This window comes from Vidua macroura, chromosome 20, assembly GCF_024509145.1.
Source record: "Vidua macroura isolate BioBank_ID:100142 chromosome 20, ASM2450914v1, whole genome shotgun sequence".
NCBI lineage: Eukaryota > Metazoa > Chordata > Aves > Passeriformes > Viduidae > Vidua > Vidua macroura.
The window spans coordinates 7,688,847-7,715,864 of NC_071590.1; the positions used below are offsets into that span (position 1 = coordinate 7,688,847).

The following is a 27,018-nucleotide window of genomic DNA, read 5'->3' on the forward strand; positions in this document are numbered from 1 at the left end:
TCAGGGCTGGAGGAGCAGAAATGGGATGGAGATCGCGGTCGGGGCTGGGAGAGCGGGATTGGGATCGGGATCAGGGCTGGAGGAGCGGGATTGGGATCGGGATTAGGGCTGGAGGAGCGGGATTGGGATGGGGATCGCGGTCGGGGCGGGGGGAGCGGGATCGGGACGGGGACCGGCAGCGGCGCTTCCCCGCCCGGCCGCTGCGCGGCGCTGCCGCGGGAGGCCCGCGCGGCCCGGCCTGCCCCGCTCCCCCCGGCCGCTCTGCCCCGCCCGGCCCGCGCTGACGTTGGACAACAAAGATGGCGGCGGGGAGCAGCAACTACTGGGAAGGCGAGTGGGGCGGGGGGCGGCGGGCACGGGGCGGCTGCGGGGCCCTCCGGGGCACGGCCGGGGCACGGCAGGGCGGCACCGCCGCCGGGGCCCCTCTGCTCTCTCCCGGGCGGGCGCGGGCGGTGCCGGCCTGTCAGCCATGAGGCGCCGGTGCCTGCTGAATGAACCCCGCCGGACCCTCCCGGTGCCGCGGGTGAGGGGCTGCGGGTGCCCAGCCGCGCCCTCCCATCGGCGTGAGGGCTTCCCCAGCCACGGGGGTTCCCCCTCTCCGCTGTGGCTCTCTGTTCCTGTGGGAAGCGGAGCCCCGGAGGCGCGGGGTCCCCGCGCGGGTCCGTGACTGTCCCCCGCCCCGTGCAGATCTCAGGAAGCAGGCGAGGCAGCTGGAGAACGAGCTCGACCTGAAGCTGGTCTCCTTCAGCAAGCTCTGCACCAGCTACAGCAGCAGCCGAGACGGAAGACGCGACAGGTATAGGTACTAGCCCGTTTTTTTATGTTTTAAACGCTGCCTGTGGTGCTTGGTGCGGTTTTATCGTTTGCTGAGTGCTGGTCCCACCTGTGGCTCTTTAAGGCTTGGCTCCTCGGGAAGCTTTGAGCGCTTCTTGCTGCTCGTGTTACTCCTGATGTGATGTTGGTGTGTGAGTCAGGCTGTGGGTGACAGGTCACTGGGGAAAGCTGGATTTAAACTTCGTTCTGTGTGGGATCAGTGAGCTTCTTAATGCTTGTTTTGCTGGCTTCGTTCCGAGTTTTTCTTGTATTAAACTAACAGGAGGTTTTCTGGGACTTCGGTATTAGGGGAATTGAGCTTTACACCTCCCAGGTGGGCTGGTGTGCTATTTGTGAGCTCTTCCCTGCAGTTCCACAGCAGGAATTATCAACCTCTCTGTGTATTTACAGCCTTTTTTTTGCTTATTAAATGTATCAGTTGTGCATGTTGCTGCTTTAGGTATGTGTGTTGATATTTTTCTATTTTATTTAATAACTGAATCCATTTTGTACCTCTCCCTCAATTCACAGTTCTGGAAGCCTGAGAGCACCTCAGCAATGATCATGTTGCTCTTGAACACCCCTAGTTTCACTTTTGTTTCTGCCTCTGTGCTGTTACTTGCCCTGTAATCTAATTGTTTTTATTATTTTTGCTGTCCTGTGCCAAACTTACTTGTCTTACTCCAGGCAGATTACCAGGGCCATGAGTTGTCTCTGAAGGGTGTTAGTTGCCACAGTTGTGCAGGCTGGTCTGAGATGTGACTTTTCCTTGTGGTTTCAGTTTAGAAGCAAATAGGGAAGGTGTGTGAAGCTAATTGTGATAAGTGGTGTGGTCTGTGTTGCTCTGCAGGACAGTGATTGCTTAAGAGGGCACAGGGTTGTCCTGACACTGTTACTAAGCTGTGATTATGTTGCTGGAGTAACATGCTAAGAGTGCAGTGCTCTCTCCTGCCAGTAAGTAAATAAATCAAGCTTAAAAGTTGGGGGGAGGAGGACTCTGGTACCACACAGGTGGGTGGTGTCAGGCATTTCTTCCCAGGAGATGTGGTATTTCCTGTGGCATTTTTTCAGATAAGAGTTAAAGGCATGCAGAATAAGAAAATGTAATCTTTCAGAGTTTATTTAATCTCTAGCAAAGCTGGGTGTAGTGGAGCTTTCCAACCCCTGTCACTGGTGTTATTTCTGGCATTCATGAAATGATGCAACTTTTCAGTAACTGCTCCTCCTCTTCTCCTTAGCTCTGACACAACTCCTCTATTAAATGGATCAAGCCAGGACAGAATGTTTGAGACCATGGCTGTGGAGATTGAGCAACTTCTGGGAAAGGTAACTCGAGTTACTCTGGGTTTATGTCAGCATTTAGGCAGCATCCCAATCCGGATTTCTGTGACGGATATTAGGACATCCCAGTGTGGCTGTTAGACAAGGTGTGCATGTCTACTGCCTCCTTCAGCTTGTGCATTGTAGTTTTCTTGCAAGAATAAGCCATTTCACGTTTTCTGGGGTGTTTTTTCCCTCCTGCAGCTGACTGGGATAAATGACAAGATGGCAGAGTACACCAACAGTGCGGGCGTGCCGTCGCTGAACGCGGCGCTGATGCACACGCTGCAGCGCCACAGGGACATCCTGCAGGTAACAAAGGGGCCTCCTCCCTGCCTTTGAGTTCTTTCTTTGGCTAAAATAATTATTATTATCTGTGCTGGTATCACAGCATGCTGGAGTGTCTCACCAGGAGGTGTGAATGCCACTGATTCCATCTCGCTTTCCTTCTCTCCAGGCACCCGCTGAACTCTTGAGTTGAGGAAAATTGTGCTTTTTATGTCATTGCTGACTAGAACTTAGCTGAGAAAGAACAATAAAGGGCGCTGCCTTATGTGGGTGGGTTTTATATAGCAAAAGGGGAAATGTAATGAATTACCTTGTCTGTGTGGTTTGTCATGTAACAATATGCAAGGGAACATCACATTTCAGAAAACATGATTGTAAAAGCTCCTAAGCTTCTCAAGGGAGATGAAGGAAATGTGATGGTTAAAGCTACCAGTCAGTGCTATAAATTAACCATGTTTTCATGGTATAGTCCCATTAAAATGCATATTTTATTTGGCTGGTTGTGTGCAGCTTGATTTCTGTTTGGTATCTGTGCCATCCATACTCAGTGTGAAAAGCAATAGCATTTGTATGAAGGGTTACAATGGTCTTGGTGCACACCAGCTGCCAGTTAAATTGGGTTTTGAGAAGTACCACCTGCCTGAAATGGTTTAAAATGAAAAATTGCATCTTAAAAATAGCAGTCATCTTTATTGTTCAGAAAAGACTTCTTTTATTAATCTGGTGTAACAACAGAATAAACTCAAGAACATCTTCACCACACCAAAGAAGTAGGTTTTATTAGGGCTTCTGATGGGAAATTTCAACACAAACCAATTCATCAGAAAGGTGAGGATATCTGAAACTGGGACAAGGAATTGCAGTGGATTTCCCTCCACAACTGTAGCTGCAGCCATCAAATTTAGCAACTACTCTAAGAGCAGTGAGTTTCAGGAATACTTTGGATTAACTTCCGGCATTTTTGCTGTTAAATTCCTGAGTTGGTCTTGTACTTTGTATTAGAGAACAGTTGACAGTTTTAAAGGTGGCTGGATCTCCTGTGGGTGTGTTGTGTTGCTCAGCTGACCTCAGGACCCTAATTTTGGGATGACTGTTTATTATTACAGGATTACACACACGAATTCCACAAAACCAAAGCAAACTTCTTGGCGATACGAGAAAGGGAGAATCTGCTGGGATCGGTACGGAAAGACATCGAGTAAGTTGTGTTTGCTGCAGCAAAGGTGTGGGACTGTCCTCAGAGGGAGAAGGTGCAGAGAATGCTTGATGTCTGTGCTCTGAATAAAGCAAAAGAAGTTCCTTGAATGCACAGTTCTCACTGGGGTTCTGTTCTGTTGGATTTTAGGTCGTACAAAAGCGGGTCTGGCGTGAACAACAGAAGAACAGAGCTGTTCCTGAAGGAGCACGAGCACCTTCGGAAGTAGGTGTTGTTTCCTCTTCACTTGTGTTGGAGCTGCCTGACTTTTCTGGGGGGTGAAACATCTGAATTTCATGCAGCTGATTAAATGGCTTGTCCTGAGTGTGAGCTGTGTGGGGTAGGTAGTAGTCATGGTAGTGTCAGTGATTGGAGATTTAGGATCTCGCCACTGACAGTTTTGTGTTGTCTTCAGGGGCTTTTGCAAATCACTTGTGACTCAGACCTCCTCCTCCCAAGGGAGTGGATGCCTTTCACTCTGACTGGGGTAAAGCTCAAGAAACTAAACTAAGAAACTCCCATGATTTGGCTGGGTTTCCATCTCCTTTTCTTTCATCAGTCAGACAGAGAAAAACCTTTTCTCATTTTGTCTCTACTGAATGTGGACAAAAGGTGATGGAAGAGATTAATTCCTAAATTACCTATGCACTTGATATTTGCAAACTGATTCTAGGTTAGCAGATAACAAGTCAAATAGAAAGCACTTTGTTGTTATTCCTGTTGCAGAGAGGGCATTAAGTTCTGAGTAGCTGCTTTGTGTGTCCTTGTTCAGCAAAAACAGCACAGGTGAGAGCAAAGAACTGGAGGGTTTGTGGTTTTTAGAGAGTCAGGAAATAACTCTGGTCTTCCTTCCTCTCTCCTTGCCTGTAGTTGTGCTAAATCTCAGGCTCACACGAGAGGGCAGGCTTGCTTAAAAAAAAAAACCAACCAAATAAATAAATAATTACATGTGGCTTTCTTATGATGAAACTTATAGCCAAAACAGCACAAAAAACTTCTACGGGAAATTAAATCAATTTTTTTTTCAGTTGTGGCTTATCACCACTTCATCCTCAGTTTTGTGTAATATATTTAAAACTTAAAACTTGATTGAAAGCTTGAATTAGGACTTCTATGAAGCATGATCTTGAAATAGAATGGTTAAATATTTCTGGAGTTGTAAAATACCTTTCTAAGAAACTGATATTGCCCTGAGTCCATTACTTAAAAAATTTTGCAAATTTAAGAGCAGAAAACTTACAGCATTTTGTAAACATTTTCTGGCTGATGTCTTCAGAATTTGAGCCTAACATTTATTGAAGCATTGATTATTTGGTTTTTTAAATATGCTAAACACTGCAGTATGTTTACAGGATTAAAATGCATGAAAAATAAAGTTAAGGCAGTTTTAGAAATAGTTTAAAGTCATCTGGGTGATTATTTGAAAATGTTAAGACTTGAAAAATACCCACCACAACACTGAGGAAAAAGAAAACCAGAAATAAGTGTGAGTTGTGCATCTTTAGTAAACAGGGCCAAAACTAATCATGGAGATACTCTGCAAGGTGGAGATAACTGTAAGGACTGTGAAGAAATCCAGTGTAAAAGAAGAAGACAACATTGGCAAGAAATCAAAGCTTGCAAAACTTTTGAATGGAGAATCAGTAAGCTCAGAAAAAGATACTGGCAGAGGAAATGACTAGAGAGTTTCAACATATTTGTCTTCAGAGAAAGCAGTTAATGAGCTATTCATGCCAAAAAGCTGCAAAACCTAAGAAAAGGTCCCAAGAAATCACCAGGAGCTGGCAAATTACACCAAACGTGTTCCTAGGATAAATTGACAAGCTTTGTGTGAGTCATGATGCTGAATATTTGTAGTGCAGTAAATCCTGGTGCCAGACTAATTGACAGAAGCAGATGATGAATATATTTACATGAAGACACAGGAGTAAAAATCCAAATGTTTTCAGTGGAGTGAAATCTATGAAAAGAGCTTAAAAAACAGGAATATAAACTTCACAATGTATTATTATATTCTCCAAAGCAGTGTAATAATGCCACAGGAATTACATATTCATGTCAGATATTGGAACATTCACTTGGTCTTGACTCTGCTTAATTTATTATATTAAGTACTTCAACCTATTACATATTTATGGTATGATCTGATAACAGAATGTGTGAACTGCTGCCCCACTGCTGAGTGCCAGACTCTTCTGTCAGCCTTTTCCTTCATGCACAACCATGTGAGACAGGATAAATTCTAAACATTTATTAGCAGGTAATAACATGGTTATAAAGATCTTTTAGTGACACTGTCATCTCGTTCTCAAAACGTTTTTAAATATCTCAAGATGACAAAAAACTTGTCAGATTTCTTTTCAAAAAATACCTGCAACAATTAAAACATCTCCAGACATCTTAGGCTGGACCTGAGGCAGCAGCATGAATCTGAAGTGGATGTTAACCCAAACTGGGGTTTGCTCTGGGCTGGGTTTCCCATGAATGCTCTTCAAAAAGCAGCAGGCTGGGATTGTTTGTGGGGTATCTCACTGGGGAGCAACAAGAGAGACAAGAAACTCCTCTGCTTTTTGCCTAAATCTGCCTCTCTCCTTTTTGTGTCACATTGTGAACACCACGAGGAAGATCCTCTGAATGCTACACATGTAGATAATCCTAAAAAAAGGAGAGGAAATGAAAAATCTGTGAGTAGCAGATGCTGATGAAGAAAAGGTTCCAACACACATTAGGCAGAAAGGAATGACAAAAAGCACTGTGCAAACCCTGCCTGTGCCTGGCTCTCCATTAAGCCATGAGGATCCTGGATCCATTTGGCCTCCCTTGCCCAGGGTGGGGCTGGCTGCTGTGTCAGTGCTGCTGGCAGCAGTGGGGATTTCCACTGGAATCCCAGTGGAGCTGGGGCAGCCCTCGGGCAGGGAGCCCTGTGCTGCTGCACCCCACCAGGGAGGGTGAGACAAAACACATGATGTTCTTTTCCCCTCAAAAGCTTCACTGCTGCTCAGTCCATTTTATAAATCAGCTCTTTGTTGGGAAAGGAGATTTGTCTAGAAGTTCTGCTGCCTGTGGATAGGAGGCATGAAGTTTCCAAGCCACTCAGTTTCCTGTCTAAGTTCTAGACAGGTAATTCAAGAATAGCTTTAACAACCACTGGAGAGATGAACAGTAACACCTCATTTTTTTTAATAAAAAATTAACCTCTGTTAATTAAAATAAGGTTGGCAGATGTTGTTGAGTATTGATGGCCTGTTAATATTTTTACCTGATAGCTCAGATTTCTTGGCATGTCACATGCTTAAAGAAATACCCAATATAGCGTGGTCATGTTTGCTGTCCATTTTTGAAATCTTGATTTCTTGTGTCTCTGCCATTCCCTAAAGGCATTTCATTTTCTCTGTTTGTGTGCTTTTGGCCAGGGGTACAAACAAGTCATCATTTTTCTTCTAATGCTGTTTTCCATCTAAAGAAAACAATTTTGATGAATAGATCTAGCTTAGCATTTTAAAAACTGCTCTGAAAAGTGCTGCCTCAGGGGAAACAATTCTGTTAACTTAGAGTCTGCCCTGAGAAATTCTGCAGTTATTGATGAGTTATAGTCTAAGTCAGCAAAGAAGGAACTAATGTCCTTGATTAAATCTGCAATTTTGTGTGTGTGTGTGTAAGAGAAAATCTCCCTTGTGTTGTAGGTGAGTGATACCAGGGGGTACTGATGAGTTTGTGTAAAAATTGATTAAATCTTCAGAAGTTTAGATTGAAATTATGGATGTTATTACCTATGATGAATTCCTTGTAAAAGGAGGTGAAAACACACCAATTCTGTCATTGTGGGGCAACTGTGTGATTATTACTTCATTACTCAGCTCCAGCACTCCAAAATTAGTCATTTATCCCTTTTGTAAAAGAAGTGGCTGGTGGTGAAGCAGGTGCCTGTGTGGTGCAGATATCTATTAGCTGTGTTTTGAATTGTTGTCAGGTGACTGCATGTTTCTGCTGAGTGTTGCTATGCAGCCTGTGAATTTATCCAGTAAATTTTTTTTTATAAATCCTCTTAGTTGGAGTCTCGTGTGTGAGTGGTGCAGGTAGATGAGATGAACCTGCTGCAAGTGTTCAGACACCCCTGTGTGTCTTAAAGTGTTCAAAACTGGCACAGAGAGGGCCAGAGTAGGTGGGTAAGGAACTTTTTCTGAAGGAGGAAAAAGAAGAGAGCAGACAAATCAGAGGGACTGTGTCCTGCATGGGGAAGAGAAAAGAGGAATAAAAGAAGTGAGCAAAAGAAATAACAGGAACCTGCAGCAGTTGTGTAATGGTGCTAAGTAATAATACATACCTGAGATGATGAGGAGAAATTAATGTTTGTGCAGTGCTTCATGTATGTGGAGTACTCTGGAGTAGTAAACACTTTTATTGCTTTCATTATGGCATTTTGTTATCAGCAGAACTATTTCAGATTTCCTGCTGTTGTTTGGGCAGAAAAGGGCACATAGAGTAGAGAACACTCACCAGGAAAACTCCTTCCAAACTTTGTTGGTGGTACAGGCAAGATCTTAATGGAGGGAGTGACTTACTGACTGTTTTTCCTCTAAATATTTTCTTTCCTGACAAATTTTCACTTCAGCACTGATCTGCAGAGAGAAATCAGCTCAACAAAATGCAGAGACACCTTGCAGGGTTTTTGCTTACAGGTGATGTGATCTTTTGGGAGAAAGCTGCCAGTTTTCTACCCGAATAGAATTTCTTTTATTGTCCCTGTTCTCTGTTCTGCATGCCCTGGTTTCCATTCACTGTGCAGTTGCTGCTCGTGTTCCTGTGGATTTCAGTGGAACTTCAGGGTTGGATTAAGACCAGAGAACTGTGGTTGCCTCCCTTCCCATCCCCTCCCTAATTTCCAGTTGCAGAGGACTCACAGATGCCTGGGCAGCGACTGCTCCAGCTGACACACAATTCAGCACTGCATCTCCTTCATCTTCTCTTGGAATCAGAGAATGCAGGAAAACCAGCTAATTCACCAAGTCCTTTTTCCATCCCAAGGTGGCTGGGGAAGCAGCAGGGGGGGAGGAATGTGATGAGCTCTTCCCTGGGTGCCTGCTGCCTGCCTGCTCTACAGCCTCAGAACTGCTGAGCTCCACTTTAGTCAGGCCCAGTAAGGGCTTTCTTTTTTTTTTTTTTTTTAATTACCAAACTTGCCTCTTAATTAAACTTTTTTTTTGTTCATGTCAGAGCAGAATGCAGTGTTCTTGTGGTTCCATTCTCTTAATTTGAATGCAGATTTTAACCTAACCAGCACTTGGGAATGAATAATCTTTGTTCTGTAGCAATTATGAGAAAAACCCAAGCAGCTGTGGCCTGGGAGGACAGAGGAGCTCTGCATGGCCCTGCTGTGGAGGGTTTGGATCTGGTGCTGTTTGGTGCAGCCCTGCTGGGCAGAGCTGGAGAAGGGCTGCAGCACTTTGCCCATTGAACTGGAAGTTACAGTGCAAGGAGGGATTGGGGAATCTAGGTTAAAACATCTCTCTGCTGGCCATTAATTGCAAGAGCTCTGGCAATGGTGTGCTGCTGTTTTCCCAAACACTGTTGGCTTGTTTTCTTTGTTTCTGGAATAAGGAAGTTTGAGAAATTGCTGCATTAGAAGTGTGTGTCAGTGCTGGATGGCTGTGGTGATCACCTCACTGCCTTACCAGTGAGTAACTCAGACTTTTGGGGCAGGGCTCTGTGCTCTGTCTGAGCAGCAGCACAAAGAAAATGCTTTTCAAAGAAAGGATTTGAGCAAAGGAGGATTTTTGGTGTTGCAAAGGCTTATTTAAGGATGCACAACAGCTTGTGCTGTAATCCTGTTTCAAAATACAATTCTAGTCTGTCTTTCTGCTGTCTCCTATTCTATTGCTGCAAAGTTTTCTTGATTGCATCAGTGATTCTTTCCTTTAGCCTTATCTCTGTCTGGGCTTGAATGGGTTTTATCTCCAAGGCTGCTGGCAGAACCTCTGTCTCCTGAAGACTCCTGGCAGAGGGACACAGGGGCCACTCTGGAAGTGGCTGGATCAGCTTCCCCTGTCACAGTCCCAGACTGAATATGACACTTGGGCACATCATCTACTCAGCTGCAGCATCAGACTGAGAATAATTTGCTGTTTTCTTATTTAATAGTAAATAATGTTTGGAGAGGGAGACAATTCATGTCTTCTGGGAAAGGAGAAACTTCACTATATATAATTATATGACAGTGTGAGGAAGTTATTGAAGTAGTTCAATGAGAATTTGGGAGGTTCAAAGCTTCCAGGCAATGAAGGAAGATACTCTCTTGGGTATTATTATTATTTATAAATAACTTAATAAAAGGTCATGAAAATAAGCCAAGCAATTCAGGATTTAAGAGGGTTTTTTTCCTCTCAAAATAGTTTGAGCTTCATTAGGGTAAAATCAACTATTTCTTTTAATCTTCCTGTGCTGTATTTAGGACTTAAAAAAAACCTCTACCCAAACCACTAAACTAAAGCTTCTATGTCTCAATGTTTATTTGCATGCTTTCCTGATAGTTGGATTGCTTTAACAATACTGTAATCAGTAATTTCCCTGACGCTGATGACTGTTGTGACATTTTTATACCTCAATATGTCTAAAGTGATGGGGAAACCAAATGAAAAAAAGCCAAAAACATCAAATCCATCAGCCACAGCACGAAACTTAGTTTGGAAATTTCCTGTGTAACTCCCAGTACAAAACTGAATTATCCAGGTGACAAAGGATGTAGCCACATTGACATTAAGAACTTTAAGCTCATTGTTTGCTTTTCATCTGTATAAAAATGAAGGTTTATGGATGAAATTCTATGTACCCCTGGGAAAGTGGCTGTGGAAACTCTTGTAGATCTTTATGAATGTCTCCAAAAGCTAAAGAGCAAATCCTCAGAGACTGAAAGATTACCTTTATATATAATGGAAAAAAAAGTGGCTGGGACAAAAACTCTGCTTTGCTTCTTGATTCTGGGCTCCCCCTTAGAAACAGCACTTTGCTCTTAATCTGGGGAAAGGGAAGGATATAAAACCACACTTCAAACTTCAGGGCTCTGAGGTTTCTTCTGAAGTTTTTTTGCTCCTTTCAGAAATAAACAAGTCGCTGATGCACGTTTTATTTGTTTTTAGCTTTCCTTTCAACATTGTTTCTTAACTAGGACAGCTTCCCCCCACCTAGGTCTGTATTGAAATGAGAGATTTCAGGAGTGCTGAAATCCTTCCTGCATGGGTTGGTTCTGAAAAGCAGGTGCAGCTTTTCAAGAGAATCAACAATTGTGGAGTTTTTTAGAATTCCTTTTGTGCAATCTGAGAATCACTTTTATATTCTAATGCAGCATGTCATTTTTTTGTCAGTGTGGCTGTGCACTTCATTATTCTTTAGGGCCAGAAGTGCTTGCTCATTATTTGCTATTGGATCCTCCAGTAAAAACAAGCTGTTGAACTCAATTTAATGTGTATGGATATGTTAAATAGTGATTATTTCCATTTTCTCATATACAGAGTATATCTCTGGAAAGTTACCACACTACTGCATAAATGTCATTCTTGAGTTTTTATTTAATTTCAGCCTCTCTTAATGCATCAGAATTAGGTTCTCATTCTTGGCTGCTGAATGATTGCTGTGCAGATTCCTTTGTGTTCTATCAAATCCATGATTCTAAGCAGAACTAGATCCAAATTACCCTTAAAGCATCCCTATTTTATCCTAATAATAGAGTTTTGTTTAGATCTTTTCAAGGACCTTAGTTCTGTTTTGATTTGAAAGATGCAGAGTGTTTTCCTCTCACTTGAGAGACTTGTTTATATCAAGTATAGTTGCACTTCTGGAAGAATGCATCTTGTTCAGTCTCAGATAAAAAGCCCTAAGAACACTGGGAAATTGGGTCAGGAGAAAAATGCTGAGATCTTTACCCATTAATGAATTGCATCCTGGCTTTGGCTTGTGGGTGGTTGAAATGTAGTGTGCACTTTACATTTTGAACCACAAGTGTTTGTTATGTTGCATAGTTAACTGTGCAGCTTCAAGAATCATTTTCTGCAACTTAATTAACAGGAAGGTAGCGAGTTGTAAATCAGGTACCTCAGCCAAGTCCTGCATGAAAGCCACAGAGCTTCTCCTAAAAAAAACCCTCAAAACCACAGCAGGTGAAAATGCAGTTAGGGACCAGAACACGTGTCTGCCAGTGTGGATTTTAGGGTTTCATACTACATTAAAAAGTGGGGTTGTCATCCTAAGGATAATTCTCACATGATTTCTGTATTAGCTGGACTGGAAATTAAAAAGATATTAATTATGAAGTTGTTTATGTGATGGGGCTCTTGCAGAAGGCATTCCCCCTTGTGTTCTCCTGGTTACTTAGGAGGCTGTGATTAGTAGAATGGCTCTTTAGCTTTGCCAAGCTTTAGTCAAAAAACACTGAGCTAGAAAAGTGATACAATCTATTTTGTTACAGCACAGATTACAAACAGCTTGTGTTTGTTGTAAGCTGAGCATCTCCTGTCTGTGTGTGCCCAACAAATCAGCCGTGACAGGTTATCCTGGAGAGCTCCATTGCAGTCAGGTCAGTGTCAGATAGCAGAGCCTGTGCTGCTTGGTTTTGAGGGGTTTTCCCTTTAGTTAAAGGTCCCATCCAAATTCCATGGTTTAAACCAGGGGAAATAATGCAGACATCCCTGCCCCTGGCTGCTGGCAGAGTGTGCAGATGCAGAATTTGAGGAAATGCCTATAGAGTCCATTAGGAAGTTACTGGAATTGTTCTGACACTTGTGGTTGCTGATAATGACTTACAGTAAGGCCTGCCCTCCTCAGTCCATTTCACTTTGTTCCTATGGGTAATAGGGAGCAATTATATGGGGGGCTCAGTCTCTCCAGGAACTTCTCCCAAGCATGACTTGAGGCCTGGTGGTGCCATCCTGGCCCTGGTTTGTGCTCAACAAGCTGCTGCACTTCACGTGGACAGCAGGAGCTGTTCTCATTTTTAAAGTTTGTACCTGAGTTCTTTGGGTAAACTGAACACTGCAGGTTATTGAGAAGCTCTTATTCCCTTATAGATTTGCTCTTAGGTAAGAAGTATTGCTGCTGCTCACCCTCTTGGGGCTCTCAGGCACTTTCCCAGTCGTCTGCATGCCAAAGAGCTTTCTTGGCTACCTCCTCTTTTAGAGAAACAATTCTTCCACTCTGGTAATTCCCAGACAGCTCCATGGAGTTCAGTGGAGGTGCAGGCTATACCCTTTGGAAATCCAGGAGAAACAGCTGCTGGTGTTCAGACCTGTGAAGGTGGATCCCTGTTTTAAGGGAGAAAATCCCTTTGTACTTGTTTACCTCCTTTAAACTGAGTTAGAACAGCTAATCTTTTTATTGGTTATGTTGCACAAGTAGATGTGTTTATAGGTGTTAGCTGCAAAGTGTTTTTCTTAGTGTATCTAAAGTCCAAATGGCTGGAATTGATGAGCTGCTGAGGTATTTACTTAGTGCTGTAGCTAGAAGTTGGATTTTTAGCTGAATTTGTGTTACAGGATTGCAGTTGGAGGGAGGAGGTTTCACCAGATTCTTTTCCTGGAAATCCTTTGGCAGATTTTTCCCTACAGTGAAAAGAGATGCCTTCTGTGTATTTTTTGCCCTCATGTACAATTTCTTCCCATCTGGAAAGAAATTCAGCACCAGACAATGTTGGTTTACTCTTGCCTAGAGCAATGGATTCTGTTCCAGTGCCTTTCATTCTAGATTTAACAAATTGTTTGCACTGATGAAAAGCAACGTGATATTGTGCTTTTTTCTTTTCCAGTTTTGCAACTATTCCTCATTCTTACTGAAAGTGATTTCTGAGATGTGCAGAAATAAGCTTTCTGAGGTGTTCAGAGATTGTAGGTGTGATGATGTTGAGCAAATTTATACATTGATTAATGCTCACATTTGTGCTGGGTTTTTTGTTTGATTGTTGCCTTCTGCAACAGACAATGTGACAAAATTGCATTTCCTTAGCATCCTGATTTGTGCTTGAATTAACACTCAAAGAAAACCAACAAAAGAGAGCAGTTTGGATCAGTATTTGAACCTTTCTTTGCTTTTAGAGTGGTTTCTGTGGGGAAACTGTTCATCCCTGAAAATGCCTCCTGCCTTTGTTTTTGGCCAGCCACATTTTCTCATGCTGGAAGTGGAAGATGTGTGCTTCATGGTCAAATATATTGGTCTTAGTCAATAAATACATTTCTACACCAATTCTTGTCTTCTTTAGCAACTTTGAAACGAAATTGAATCAAACTAGGGACAAGTCTTATAAAATCTGGAATATCTTGTTATCACAAGAAGGGGGGGAAGTGTTCTGTTTTACATTCTTCTACTTAAGTTTTTAAAGAGCTTAATGATCTTATGAATTTTTAATATGATAAGAAATGTTGATGGCAAGCAGAAAAAAATGAGTTGGAGATGGAGGTTTTTTTGTGTGTGTGTGCACAGTGTTTTTTTCATTGTTATTCTGTTATTATGAAGATGGAGATAACTGAGTGTATAAATCAGATTGGCCTCATAGCTGTATTAGAGTGTGTTTTGCAGGATTTGCATTCCTGGATGCTCCACACTGCCTGGTGATCCAGGACTGTGAAAATACAAAAGATTTATTGGAGGCAGTTTGAGAGAGCAGAGACTTAGTGATTTATCTTGCAGTTAGAGAAAGAACAAAGTAAAATGATTATTTCTTTAGTTATTCTTTCTGAAAGGAAGAAAATAGTTATCAAGTGCTATATTAGTTTATTCTACAGGGGTTTCCCTGTTCCTTTTAAATTATTCTATGTGATAATATTGCCCTTAATTTCATCTGAAGGGTTTAAAGCATATTGTGAGATGAGTTGTGTGCAGATGAGTTTTACTGCTCTACCCTACTTGGTTTGGATATCAGCAGCAAAATCTATGGATATGGGAGAAGCCCAGTCCTCAGCTAAGTATTCATCTATATTAATGAATTTTATTTCAGTACAAACACAGAGATTTGCCTTACAAACAACATAAAATGCTTTCTTTTATTCTAAAAGCCTGATGTGGCGAGCAGGATTCTTTTCTATCACAGAGGCAATATTTCACTTAATTTCTCCTTCAGAATAATTTACCTATCTGCATATTTAAAGCACAAGCTGTGCCATCTTCTGCAGACAGCAGTTGCACAGAGGCCTGGGTATTTCATATGCATGGCTGCTGCTGCTGGGCTTGGGCCATTCTTTACAGGAGGTGATTGCCTCAGCAGCTTCCAGCCTTTCTTTCCTGTAGTATTTTTAAAAAGCTTTGTCTGTCTGGACAGGTGAAAATGCAGAGTTTATTGAAACAGATGGCAAGTCAGATTAATAATGCCCAGAACCATCTTTTGCTTGGATGTTCATAAGGAAATGTCCACTGGATTTGTTGTCTTTGCTTGGACAGCAGAAGAACAAAGTCGATAGATTTTAATTTAAGAGCTTCTTTTTGTAGTGTTTTGAATATGTGAGTTAAGCACAATTGCCTCGTTCAATGTTAATTTTTTATTCTGGGAAACGGTTGGAATGAACATTATTTTTAATTGTGAGAACAGCTTCTATTTGTGGAGAACAGGTTATTAATAGTCAGAGATCTGCAAACTTCCCTTGTGTCTCTGGGCCCTGTTGTACTCTGTGTTCTTGATCTTCCTTAAATCTGACTTATTTTTATGGTTATGAGCTGTAAAATGAATGAAACAGATGCTTCTGTTTGGGTGTCACTGTGAGTGAACTTTACAATCTGTATTTGCCAAGGAATCCAAAGCTGCACATCAGAATCCCTGAAATGTTCCTGCTCATACTGCCTGCCTGTACCAGAATCTCAGGGAATGTCATGGCCATTCCTGTGGAGTTTGCTCACCTTGCAAGGAGAGATGAGTTTGGAAATCCTCTCAAGACCTGATTCTTCTTGGGCTGGGAAGAACACACTGGAAGCTGTGCTGATAAATCTGTGCTTCCTTTAGTCTGCCCTTACCTACATGTCTTCACTCTGAAGAAAATTCCTGTGTATCTCATCCTTTTAAATATTTGGAGTGACTCCACATAAGTTAAGAAACATTTGAACTTGAGGCTTCAGATGACTGCTGAATGCCCTGTGTTGGCATTTGCAGCTCAGGCCTGTGTGTGGTGTTCAGAACTGGTTTTTACTGGTTTATACATTTTTATGACCTTCTGTCATCATTTTACAGGTAGCCACATTCCCAGAGTTTATTTTCATGTGTGTATAAACATACATACACATAGAAAAATAAAGCAGAGTAATGTAATCTGAAGCTTTTAAGTCACTTCTTGTGTTTATGTGTCTGACTAAGTAATAAAACTGCCTGTCTACAGCTTTCTCTGACATAAAAAGCAGTGAGTGTCCCTGCTGCAAACTGGCAAGCCTAATTTTGGTGCTCTAAAAGCCTTGGAGGACATCCTAGTTCACTTGAGGTCTGTAAAAGTGTTCAGCTTCTCTGTCATCTTCAGTTCATCAGCATAAAAATTCTGTAATTTCATCAGTTAAATGGACAAAGAGCTGGTAATGATTTTTCTAAGGTAGGTTTTTAATAGGGCTGTTCTAACATTTTCTTCCACAGAATTTTTTTAAGTGTAACCTGCTACCAGCAAGGTTTTTAATACCTTTTCATTGATAATTTTTTTTTTTAATAATTGAACCTTTTCTAAAATGATTCATTCTTGTGCACTGCTCTTGCTTTTGAGGCTGTTTTCGAATGGTTTTGCAGTTTATTCTGATTATGCCCTGCCCACATAACACACTTGTCTGTTAGAGACTATCTATGAAAGGCACATTCTCAGCTGGATTGTGTCTCTTGGAGACTCAGCGATTCCAGAAATCTTTAATGCATTGCTTTCCTGTTCTGCCTGCCTTGGGGACACAGGAGATGCTGTGAGACTGCTCTGTGTACACAGCTAGGGTGTTTCCCTTCTCTGTGCCTGTGTGATAAACACCACACAGTGAATAAAACTGGTTTTATTTACTTAAACTGACGTGCTCACAGCTGATGTGAATCTTAGAGAGTGTAGCTCTGTTTGCTGCCCCAGTCCAAGTCCCTGGCAGCTTAAAATTGAGCAAAATATTTTTAGTCTTCTGTTCTGTGTCTATATTTCAAGCCGTGGACAGCCTGAAATAGCAACCTTGGTGTTTTCACTTCTCTTCACAGAGAAATAAAGTCATTGTGTTTGCCTCTCCCCCTCCCCAGCAGGTCACACACGTGGCCCAGCACGCTCCTCCAGCTGGAGCTGTGGGGGGATCTCCAGAATTCCTGTGGGAAGGAGAAAAGTTCCAAATCAGGCAGCTCTGGCTGAGTCAGAGGCAGAGCTGTGCTGCTCTGGGGGCTGGCAAAACACTTGGAATGAGGAGGGTGGAGGATGGAGGTGGCCGTGCCCTGTTGGCATCTTTGAGTTTGGAAGCAATAAATTCTGATTTAATACTGAAGGCAGTAGCCAGTACAACATAAAACTACTTTTCTATCAGGCTGATTTCTTCCTCAAACTGCAAACTCAATGCTTTTTGTGAATTTGTGTGGATCTGTGGGATAAACAGAGCAGTTGTTGGGGTGCATTGCTGTTCCTGCACTGTGGGGATGGTGCAGGCACCTGTTCCATGTCAGGGTTACATTGGAAATACTGATTGCTGTAACAAGAGGTGTTTTTCTGGCATTTCACAACTGCCTGCAAAGCAGTGATGAAAACCCTGTGTGAAAGTTTGAGTACAGAAAAGGAGAAACAGCTGCACTCTTCCAAGGATCTTGTTACTCCCTTTAATGGTGTGTGTTGGGTTTTTGAATGCAGCATCCTCTGTGGGCTGTGCTGGGGGCTGCCCTTTTCCCAGGGATGCTGCACAGAGCTGGATCAATGTGTGCAGGCAGGGCAGGGCAGTGCCACGTGTCAGCCAGGCCTTCCTGTGCCACACCGTGTGTGTTGTGGTTTGTGTTCCACCAGCTCAGCTCTCACCCAGCTGCTGCTGCCACAGAAGGATGGAAAGATAGATCTGCCAGCATAAACCAGTGCTTGGGGAGCTAATCCTGAGCAGGGCTCTGAGATGGACCCAAGTCTCAGCTTCTTAGTCATTAATGACATTTTTTGAATGGGTGGGCAGGATTAAAAAGCAATAAAATTAGCTACTCCTTTCTCTAACACTCCTTTCCAAACAGTCCTCCATAAATCACAGTGCCAATTCTCCTTTCCTTGTCTTCTCAGTGTTTTATGTCTTCTCCTGAGCAGCTGCTCTTGCTACACTTAGGAAATGCTGCTCCAGAGGATATTCCAGTGCTTCTTCTCCACATTCTATATAAACCAAACCTGTGTAGTAGCAAAATATGACAACATCCAGAAATAAAACATTCTAAGAGCAAATTTATTAGGATGATGATGGGGATCATTGATTAGTGATCTAAAGTAGTACTTAGTGCTTGTTACTTTCTTTAACTTGTTTTTTTTTCTTTTGGCTTTCAGCTCAGATCGACTGATAGAAGAAACAATAAGGTAGGAATGAATGTAAAAATTTTCATTATTTTCCATACAATCAGCATTTCCATTAAATTGTTTCTAAATATATCAGTCACTATATTTATACAGTAACTCTGTTGTTTCCAGCTCCTTGGCAGTATTACAATGAATTGCTGGGTTTGGTGGGGTTTGGTTTGGGTTTTTTCTATTCAATATTGACATAAGAATGTTGCTTAAATATTTTATTCACCCTAGCTTAGAAAATCTGGGGTTCTGCTCAAAGGTGAATCAGCTTTGGAGCAGAGTGAATCTCAGGCTGAGCTGTTGAGGGCTATTCCAGTAGTCAAGATGTTTCTTCTCACAGTGACACTCCTCCAAAACCTGATTTCTGTAACCTTTCAATGTATTCAGAATGTTCAGCACCCAGTGTGCAGCTGATATAGGTAAGGGCTTTCACCACAGCTGCTTGAAAGGTTATTGCTGTTGTACATTTATTTATCTTTTGGGGTTCTTACATTGTTTGGATACTTAAATGATACCTTCTCTAACTGATCTAGACATTTTAGAACTGTAACAACACAAATTTTATTATCTGTGCCCTTCCCAAGCCAACCTTTTGCAGACCAATACTGTAATAATGCCCAATTTAATGGTTTTAAATTTTAGATTTTTGCTTTAAAACAAAAGGGAAAAAAAAAAAAGGTAGGAAAGCAAGTAAGATATGCTTTCAGACAATACATGTGCTGACATAAATGCCCAAGAAGAACAATTAGAGGTGCAGCAAGGCTGTGTCCATTAAGGGTGGCTGGCTTAAGTGGGCTCAGGGTAATTAACGTGGAGGAAGAATGTGTTAAACCACATCAGTGTGCAGTGATGAACCAGAAGAGATCAGTGCAATAATACCTGCAAATGTGCAATTTCACCACAGCCTCACAGAAATATTTGTCCAGCTGTATTTGTTTCGGGTTCTAGTCCTTTCCTCACTAAAAACCTCTCCTTTATTGCCATGCTTGTAACCCTGCTTTTTCCATCTCAAAAATGCTCAGTGTTTGGTGAATTTCTTCTTTGTTGCCACTCCAAGTAAGCAAAACATTAAGCAGCACATGGTGATTTATTACTCTTAATATCCTGCAAAATTACATGTAATTATTTTTAATTATATCATTGACCTGGCTTCTCGATTCCGTGTCAACAGAGGAGCTCAGAGCTCTCAACCTTGCACAATTTGTTATCTGTAGTAAATTCTTGCTTGAGTTGTTGCCAAAAATGTTCTACATTTTTTTTTTTGGCACAAAAAGAGCTGGTTTAGTAATGACATGGAGTAGGAAATGTAATTCCACTTATATCTGAGTTGAATTCTGCCTCTGTTAAAACCAGGGTGAATTTTCTATTGAACTCTTTTTTCCTTGTGGTCCCCAGTAGTGTTTGGGTGTGACATTAATTGATGGTAAATCCTGCTGCCTTCTAAGTGAATTTACCAGATGGGAGTTTGCCCAACTCACCAATTGTTTTATCTATTGTAATACAAATAAAAGAGGGAATTGTGCAGAAGAAGCTGTTTGAGGACAGATTCCTTGAGATGTAATTAGCTTATTCTGGCTACTGCTCTGTCTTCAAGGTTTACATCTGCTGCAGTTCATTACTCATTTTTTAATTAAGCAAGTCAGGAAATCACGTTTTATTTTCTTCACACTTCTATTTCCTAAGGGTTTGTTACTAAGCACTGATTCCAAACAGTGGAAAGCACATTTTTGTGTCTGCAGAGGCTTTTGTTGACGAGCTACAGCCACTAATTGTGAGCCCTTGCTCTGATTTTCTGTCGGGAAGAGAAGTGAGGAGTCTGACTCTCCCTCTGCGTGTCCTCCACGGATCAAACATCCGTGCCAGGGAATTCTTGGGCACCTGAGCTGAAATGATTCAGTAACCACAGCAGAGAGCAGGGCTGTCACTCCACATGTGTCGTTATTACTAAACTTTTAATCAATTTTTAAATGAATTACGTGCCATGGGTTCTTACTGCAGCATATTTCTCTCCAGAAGCGAGTGGGATGTGATACTTTGTACTGCAGTTCTTTTGGAACAGCGTTCGCTTCTCTTGGCCAGATTTAAATATAAGCAGAGATTTTGCTTAATATGTTTGGAGTTCTCAGGTTTTCATTTTCAAACATTATCACTTCTCCAAAATAGCAGACCATTTATTTCTTGTTTTCTAACAACTTGTGTTTTTACGTTGGCTCTGTTGGAATATTTGTTATAGTTTTGCCTGTAGAGTGTGACAAGTTTTTAGGATTTTATTGTAATTCTCTTTCTGAGGCCTGATCCATGAGTGTTTGTATATTAGCAGATTGGACTGAAGCCAGACCAAAGCCATAGTTTTGGGGTTTTTTTTAATTGTCTCCTTATGTATTTGGGCTATCTCTTAGGTAATAAATAGGATTTAATAAAAGGGAAAAACTCTTTTGCATTGAGTGTTGACTTTTTAAAGGCATGAGCCACGTTTTGAGAATTCTCTCATTTCACAACTACCTTGCCAGTGTCCAGGCAAAATCACTTGCATTCCTGGGGAGATGTTTCTTATGTTTTCATCTTAGACTTCATCAAAGGAAACAGTGGAATAAATAAAGGAATAAAGGAATATATAAAGGAATTTGCCAGGCTGTGCATGTAGGTATGCATTGATACATGCATATATGTGTGTATTTAGAGATACAAATATAGAAATGTATCTCCAGACAAAGAGTAAGTGATGCAATCAGAATTTTTACCAATTTAAACCTAGAGCTTTCATTTCTATGCACAGTCACAGGGTCCATTCCCTAATCATAGACCTTGTCATGAATTTCAATGAGCAGGTATGATTCATGGCATGCAAAATGAAGCAGAAGTTCCAGTAATATGTGAATTATTTGATTTTTAATAACACAACTTCTTTCTTTAGAGTTTTGTTTCAGTTCTCCAGCAGTGTAGATTTGACTGATGTGTCTCAATGGGTGAAGCCAGGAGTTGATTTTTTGGTGCATTTCCCTCAGTGACGCTGGATGGATGTGGCTGCAGTATGGGGTGAAATAACAGCTGAAACATTTATTTAAGTCAAAAAAAACTCTTTGCTTCCAAGTCAGGCAGCATTTAAAGTGTATCTCTGCATGTCAGACTTGTCCATCTGGGATAATGCCTGGAAGTGTCCATTACCCTGAGGCTTTTATGCCAGTGAAAAGAGCAAACTAAGTACAAATATCAGTTGGGTTTGCTTTGGAGGGAAATTTGGCCGCTCGCACACTGCTGAACAATCAAGGGCAAACTTGGAATGTGGCAGAACTTTTGAGGGAAATATGGCTGCAAGCACAGGAATTTGAGATTCTCCTGCTGCTCTGGGGAAGAGGTAGGTGGGTGTTTTATGGCTGTGACCTCGGGCTTAGCTGGGAGAGATTTCTCCAGTAGTGCAGCAATGCTGAGCATTGTGCTTGAGCAGGGCTTTAATATTAAATATAGAGAGCAGGCCAGATACCATCTGGTTTTAGAAACTTGGTTTACACCCAGCTCTGGTAGTTCCAGCCAGTGCAGCACTGAGAATAGTTCCTGCTGGTTTCCAAGTGAAATGTGGAATCGGGGTCATCTCCATTCCAGTAAGAAATGTTTCATCTTTTTATCGTAAAGGTCGCGCGCGAGTTCCGGAACGTCGGAACCAGGTCCCGCTGGTCTGGGGAGGCTGTGGTGGGGAGTGACTAAATGGGGCCAGTATTGTGAATGGGAAGAATGTGATTAATTTTTTAAAATATGCATTTGTCAGTGAGGCAATGGCAGCAGCAAGTCAATGAACATATGTCAGGGATGGGAATGAAACCAAAATCGTCTCATGAAGGATATGAGGAAGCTGCAGTGCTCAAGATACAAGACCAGTCTCTGGACTGGTCCCCAGGAACTCTGCTTTCTGCTGCTTCTTAAATTTAATAATCTCCTTTACACATCTGAAGGCTTAGATAAACCAGCTCAAGGGTTGAATAATCAAATTATACGTGAACAGCATTGCTTTTTGCTTGAATTTTGATTTGTTAATAGTAGCTGGAATCCAGTTAAACTCTTGTTCATGAATATCACAATTACATTTCATTACTAGACTGTATCATATTAAAAATGGTAATTACCCCAGTTTTTTTTCCTTCAAAGCTCTCCAGTAAAACCCAGCCCTTTGAGCTAAATTCTTGAAAATACTGGATTAAAAAAAAAATTAAATTGGTTTCAATCTCTTGACCCTTTACATCCTGCCTTTTTGTATGAAATGGACAGTTTCACTCCCCAGATGTTAAAGCAGGAACCTTGTGTTCTGTGAATAATTATTTCTAAAGGCATTTTGGAGGTGGCTCAGGTACACTTTATATACTGGCAATCATCTTGTGTTTTCACTTCTGTAAATGAATGGATGTTTTAATGAGTCATTGGATGCATCTTACAAAAATATGGGACTTAATTCAGAAGTACTTTGAGAGACACTGTATTAAAAACTCATCTGGACAAATATCAAGTCAGTGTGGGGGTGGGAGATAGGAATCTGTAGGTTACTGAACAAACTTTCCTCTGTGCAGATAGGAATTTTTTCTTTTCTAACTTGATTCTTAGTAATTCAAAATTCCCTGAGTGCTCCTCTTAACAGCGATTTTTTTGTGGTTTTGTGAGTTTGTTGTTTTTTACTTTAGAGGACTAAAATACCTGCATTGAAAAATTGTATGTTTGTATCAGGTAAAAGCAGCATTTCACATTTCCCTACCTCTGAAATGACAGCTTTAGTTTCCTTTTATATTTTTCTGTTGTGTTTTTCCACTTAACTTTTACTCCTCCAGAACATTTCCCCTCCATATTTAAGGCTCATAAACTCATCCAAGAATTTATTTTAATCATTGTTATTCCTGTAGATGAAGTCAACAGCAGTAGAGGTGACTTTTCTGAGTTATTATGCAGCCTTATTGTATTTCTGTCCTGCTTTATGTGTTTTTGAAACACATGCCAGCAAGGAGAGCAGTATTTGCCATATTTTTCTTTCTCAGGCACTGTGTCTTCAAGCTTTGTCAACTGAGAAATTCTTTATCATCTTCATTTAATATCTTGTTTTTAAGATCAGGGTTGCTTTTTTTCTGACCTCCAAAACGTATTAAATTTGAAATGGGAAATTCAGTTTGGTATTGGTAAAGAAACAAAGAAAATGAAAACTTACATACCATGGGGGATTTTCTTAATTAGGACCAGATCTCAGAAACTGATTTTTTCTGTGCTGTGATGGAAGCATCATTTGGGATGATACAAACTTCTAAATTTAAAGCTTAAGTCACGAGAGCAAAATTCTTATGTTGCTTATAATACCAGTAATACCAGTTTTCACTGGGGCTGGAGGAGAAGAGTCAAGCTCTGCCTGTTTCAAGAACTCTCAGTGTTTCACTCTGTTAACAGTTTATGTAAAACTGAAATAGCTTAACTGTAAAAGAGAGAGATTAATGGAAAAATTGTGGTTTCATTCATGTTGCTTCACCCCATTCATTGTCCTCTGAAGAAGCGTTGCCTGCTTGTTCTCCTCTTGTGTGAGCTGTGGATTATTCTTAGCACCAACAACTTGATCTTCTTTCTTTCCCCAGCATTGCCATGGCAACAAAAGAAAATATGACTTCACAGAGAGGGATGTTGAAGTCAATACAAAGCAAGATGAATACCTTGGCAAGTATCCTTTTTCCTAAAAATTGGTGCTGCCTGTGCCTAAGAAGAGTTATGGTACAATTTTTCACTCTGTCATCAGCAGTGTCAGTGGCTCTGTGACCTGTACTGTCAGCAGTGACAAACAGGCCAGGTTTTTATCAGGTTCACCTGATAACCTGACTGAAGCATCTTAATGGTAAATGTGGTGAAGAAGTTGGTTTTGGTCAAATTTGGGCACTGCATATAAATTAACAGAATTTAATTGTCAGGTAGATGTCTGCAAAGTATTTCATGCCCTTCCCTGCTGTATGTTTTGGTAGAAGTACAGTTTCATTTCAGGTCCTGCTTTTTGCTTTCAAAAAAAGCTGAAGCTTGGTGTTCATCACTGCTTGCTGTGGTTTACAGCTAAGAGTAGTCAGGGTCTGAGTATCCTCTTGTCTGTCACACTCCTGTAAGATTTTGGCTTGTTGGTTTCTGTGCATATTCTGTCTCAGGGTTAAAGATTGTGCCACGTTGTCAAGTCAGGCACGTTTGTGGTTTTCCCACTTATTCTTTCCCTTCTGTCAATGGACAACATCAGCACTGTTTGACCAGATACATGACAGCCTGGAAAGATCCACTTGGTAACCCAGAAACTTCATTACAGTTCTTAGCATTTGGCAAGACACATTCCAATAACGTTTCAATAAGTCAGGCCTGAAAAAGATTTGATTCAAAGACATGAAGCTCTGAAGCTGATTGTCTTATTGGCAGTTGTATTTTGTACATTAAGAGATAGATTTACACCCTCGTGGTTTTACAGAGCTTGCACAGTGTGTGGGTCATGCAATGTGCAGGATTTTCTCAGTCAAATGCCTTTGGTTGTTCTCTTCACCAGTAACAGAATCCCATTGAAGAAAGTCCACAGATGTTTTATATAACCACCCCATTTATTTTTTTTTCATTCTCATTTAAACACAATTAGTAAAAGTAACTAAGCCTCACATACTGGAGATTAAAATGCTGGTAATTAAGGTGATCAGGTGGTGAGTTCTGTGTAAATGTGAGCTCAGTGTTCCCTTTTCTCTGCTGGTCTGCAATCAGTGAAGTGCAGTTGTAATCCTGCTCCCTGTCCATCAGGGTTTACTGCTCCTGCTTCCTCCAGCTTGGGAGTAGTTCCAGTGTTGGCATTTCCCCATCCAGGCTTTGGGGCTTGTTGGTGAATCCTTGTTTGTGCTGTGACCTTGACTCAGAGCCCTCCAAGACCGTTTTCCAGCAGTGAACAGCCTGATCCAAAGGATCAACCTCCGGAAGCGACGGGATTCCTTCATTTTGGGCGGCGTCATCGGCGTCTGCACCATCCTGCTGCTCCTGTACGCTTTCCATTGATGGATGCTTCCCCCCTGGACTCTGCTAAACCTCATCACCACCTTCCCTCCTCCCAGCCAAGGAAAAGTGACTGGGGGAAGCATCAGACTTCCACAGCCTGCTCGTGGCTGGGGCTGTCAGCATGATGTCTGCAGCTTCTGATGGTAGACACTGACACTGGGCTTGGGCTGAAGCTGCAGCGTTTCTTCTCCCCTGCTGTTCACCTTCCTTTGGGTTAAAATTGGTGGGATTTGTTTGTCTTTCATTCCCTTTCTCACTGCAAGGTAAGTGCCCGTGGGATGCTTAACCAGAACTGGGGGAACAGTTCCAGTGCTCAGCAGTGCTGGGGAGGTTTGGTGCTGGCTGGGGAGAGGGAGAGGATTAAGTTTGCCTTGTATGGAAGCTCAGCAGGAAGGCCTTTCCCTCTAATCCCAGCCCAGTACTGAATTTCACCGTGAGAGATGAATATTGCAGCTTTAAGCCTTCAGGTTGCTTTACTACTAAATACATGTTCTGTAATTCTTCTTAACTCCTGGTTGAGATCCTAGTTATTTCTGCATAATTCGTGCTGTGAAAACTGTGCTTCACACAAATTCCTCAAACTTAACAAAAAAAAGGAGGTTTCTGTTCACTTTTTGTACAGAACATGAATATGAAAGTACCCTCTGAGGGAGATCATAAGATTTCTTGTGGCTTTAAAAGGACTGACAAAGTCCCACTGTGTAAAAAGGGAGCTCAGTGTCCCAGCAGCTGTTTACTCGAGTGTTCAGTCATCTGAAAAGTGACCAAACATGAGTTCACCTGAAGGAATCTTTTGGGTGCACACACTCTCATTTTGGCTGGCATCATAAAGATCTTTATAAAGACATGATAAGCAGTTTACAAAGCCTATACTCTAATTTATGTGAAGTTATTCTGATAGTACAGGTAAGAAGGATATGATCTAAACTGTTGATTGGAAATGAAAATAATGATGGTTATAGCTGAGGCAAAGGTGTCTGTGAGCAAAGGTTTTGGACATAACTCCTCCTAGCAAAGAGCTGACTGTATGAATAATGAAACAAGTGTTATTTACCATTATCTGGGGGGGGGGAACTTTTTCTTGGTCTGGACAGGCAAAAAGAACCCTGTTGTTTGTCTGTAAACAAAGCTGACATCTGCAGTGGCTTTGATACTGCAGCCTCCCAGATCACAGATTTTTCTGCTCTTTCAACAGCACTTTTCCACTTGTCATATCATAACCCAATAAATTCAAGCCTTGGCACTGAAATACCTTTCTAAGAACTTGATTAACTCTTTTCACAATCCACTTAAGAGTGCTCCTAACAGATTCCATGTATTCCATCACCCACCAATGTCACACAGTCCCCAGGTTCTCCTCTGGAACAGAGTCCAGTGGGATGGACACAAGTTTTTACTTCATTTTATAGTGCCTGTGAGTTGGAGGGAATAGAGACTTGTGTGGTGTGCAAACCCACACTGTTACACCCAAAATGTCTGGATTTAAAGGCTTCTTTGCAGACTTAATAACCCTGTGCTAAAAAGTCAACAAGGGCTTCTCATCAGCCATCCTACCATTGGGATTTGGAAGCATTTGGAATTAAGACATGTAAAACTGTGGGGCTTGTATTTGAAATAAAGGGTGATTATTTGGTTGATTTGGGAACGTTCCCATTTGGAGATGAAGTGTTTATTAAGGGGGTTTATGAAAAAGCTTGATGGATAAAGGAGGGTTATTAATGGATCTGTGTGTTGGGAGATCAAACTTCTCCCTGTTGCCTTCTTTGATTCCTCCTCTGCCCTAAGGGACCCTGATCAGCATTTGTGCATCTGTTTAGGATTTGTAGGATTTGGTTGCTCTATAGTTGGCAATATAAAATCTGCAGTACCATAAATAAATTCATTTATTTAATCTTA

General features: G+C 41.5%; 1 protein-coding gene across 3 annotated transcripts; it reads left to right on the forward strand.

Moving 5' to 3' along the window:
* Nucleotides 1-274: 274 nt before the first annotated feature.
* Nucleotides 275-27,018, forward strand: GOSR1 (golgi SNAP receptor complex member 1). 3 transcript variants are annotated; one of them, XM_053995636.1, is made up of 9 exons: nucleotides 275-330; nucleotides 688-802; nucleotides 2,052-2,139; nucleotides 2,338-2,445; nucleotides 3,528-3,619; nucleotides 3,767-3,841; nucleotides 18,082-18,111; nucleotides 23,697-23,779; nucleotides 24,998-27,018. In XM_053995636.1, the coding sequence occupies exons 1-9, from the start codon at nucleotides 300-302 to the stop codon at nucleotides 25,120-25,122; spliced, it is 747 nt and encodes a 248-aa protein (XP_053851611.1). In that variant the 5' UTR covers nucleotides 275-299; the 3' UTR covers nucleotides 25,123-27,018. The 3 variants fall into 3 exon arrangements, with proteins under 3 accessions (XP_053851611.1, XP_053851613.1, XP_053851612.1); XM_053995637.1 differs by having other exon boundaries at nucleotides 282-330; nucleotides 688-796; XM_053995638.1 differs by lacking the exons at nucleotides 18,082-18,111; nucleotides 23,697-23,779; nucleotides 24,998-27,018 and adding an exon at nucleotides 15,379-15,595.

Coding starts and splice junctions, on each gene's coding strand:
- GOSR1 (XM_053995636.1), top strand. CDS start 300: ATGGCGGCGGGGAGCAGCAACTACTGGGAAG. Junction 331..687: donor GAGCAGCAACTACTGGGAAG/GCGAGTGGGGCG, acceptor CGCCCCGTGCAG/ATCTCAGGAAGCAGGCGAGG. Junction 803..2,051: donor GGAAGACGCGACAGGTATAG/GTACTAGCCCGT, acceptor TCTTCTCCTTAG/CTCTGACACAACTCCTCTAT.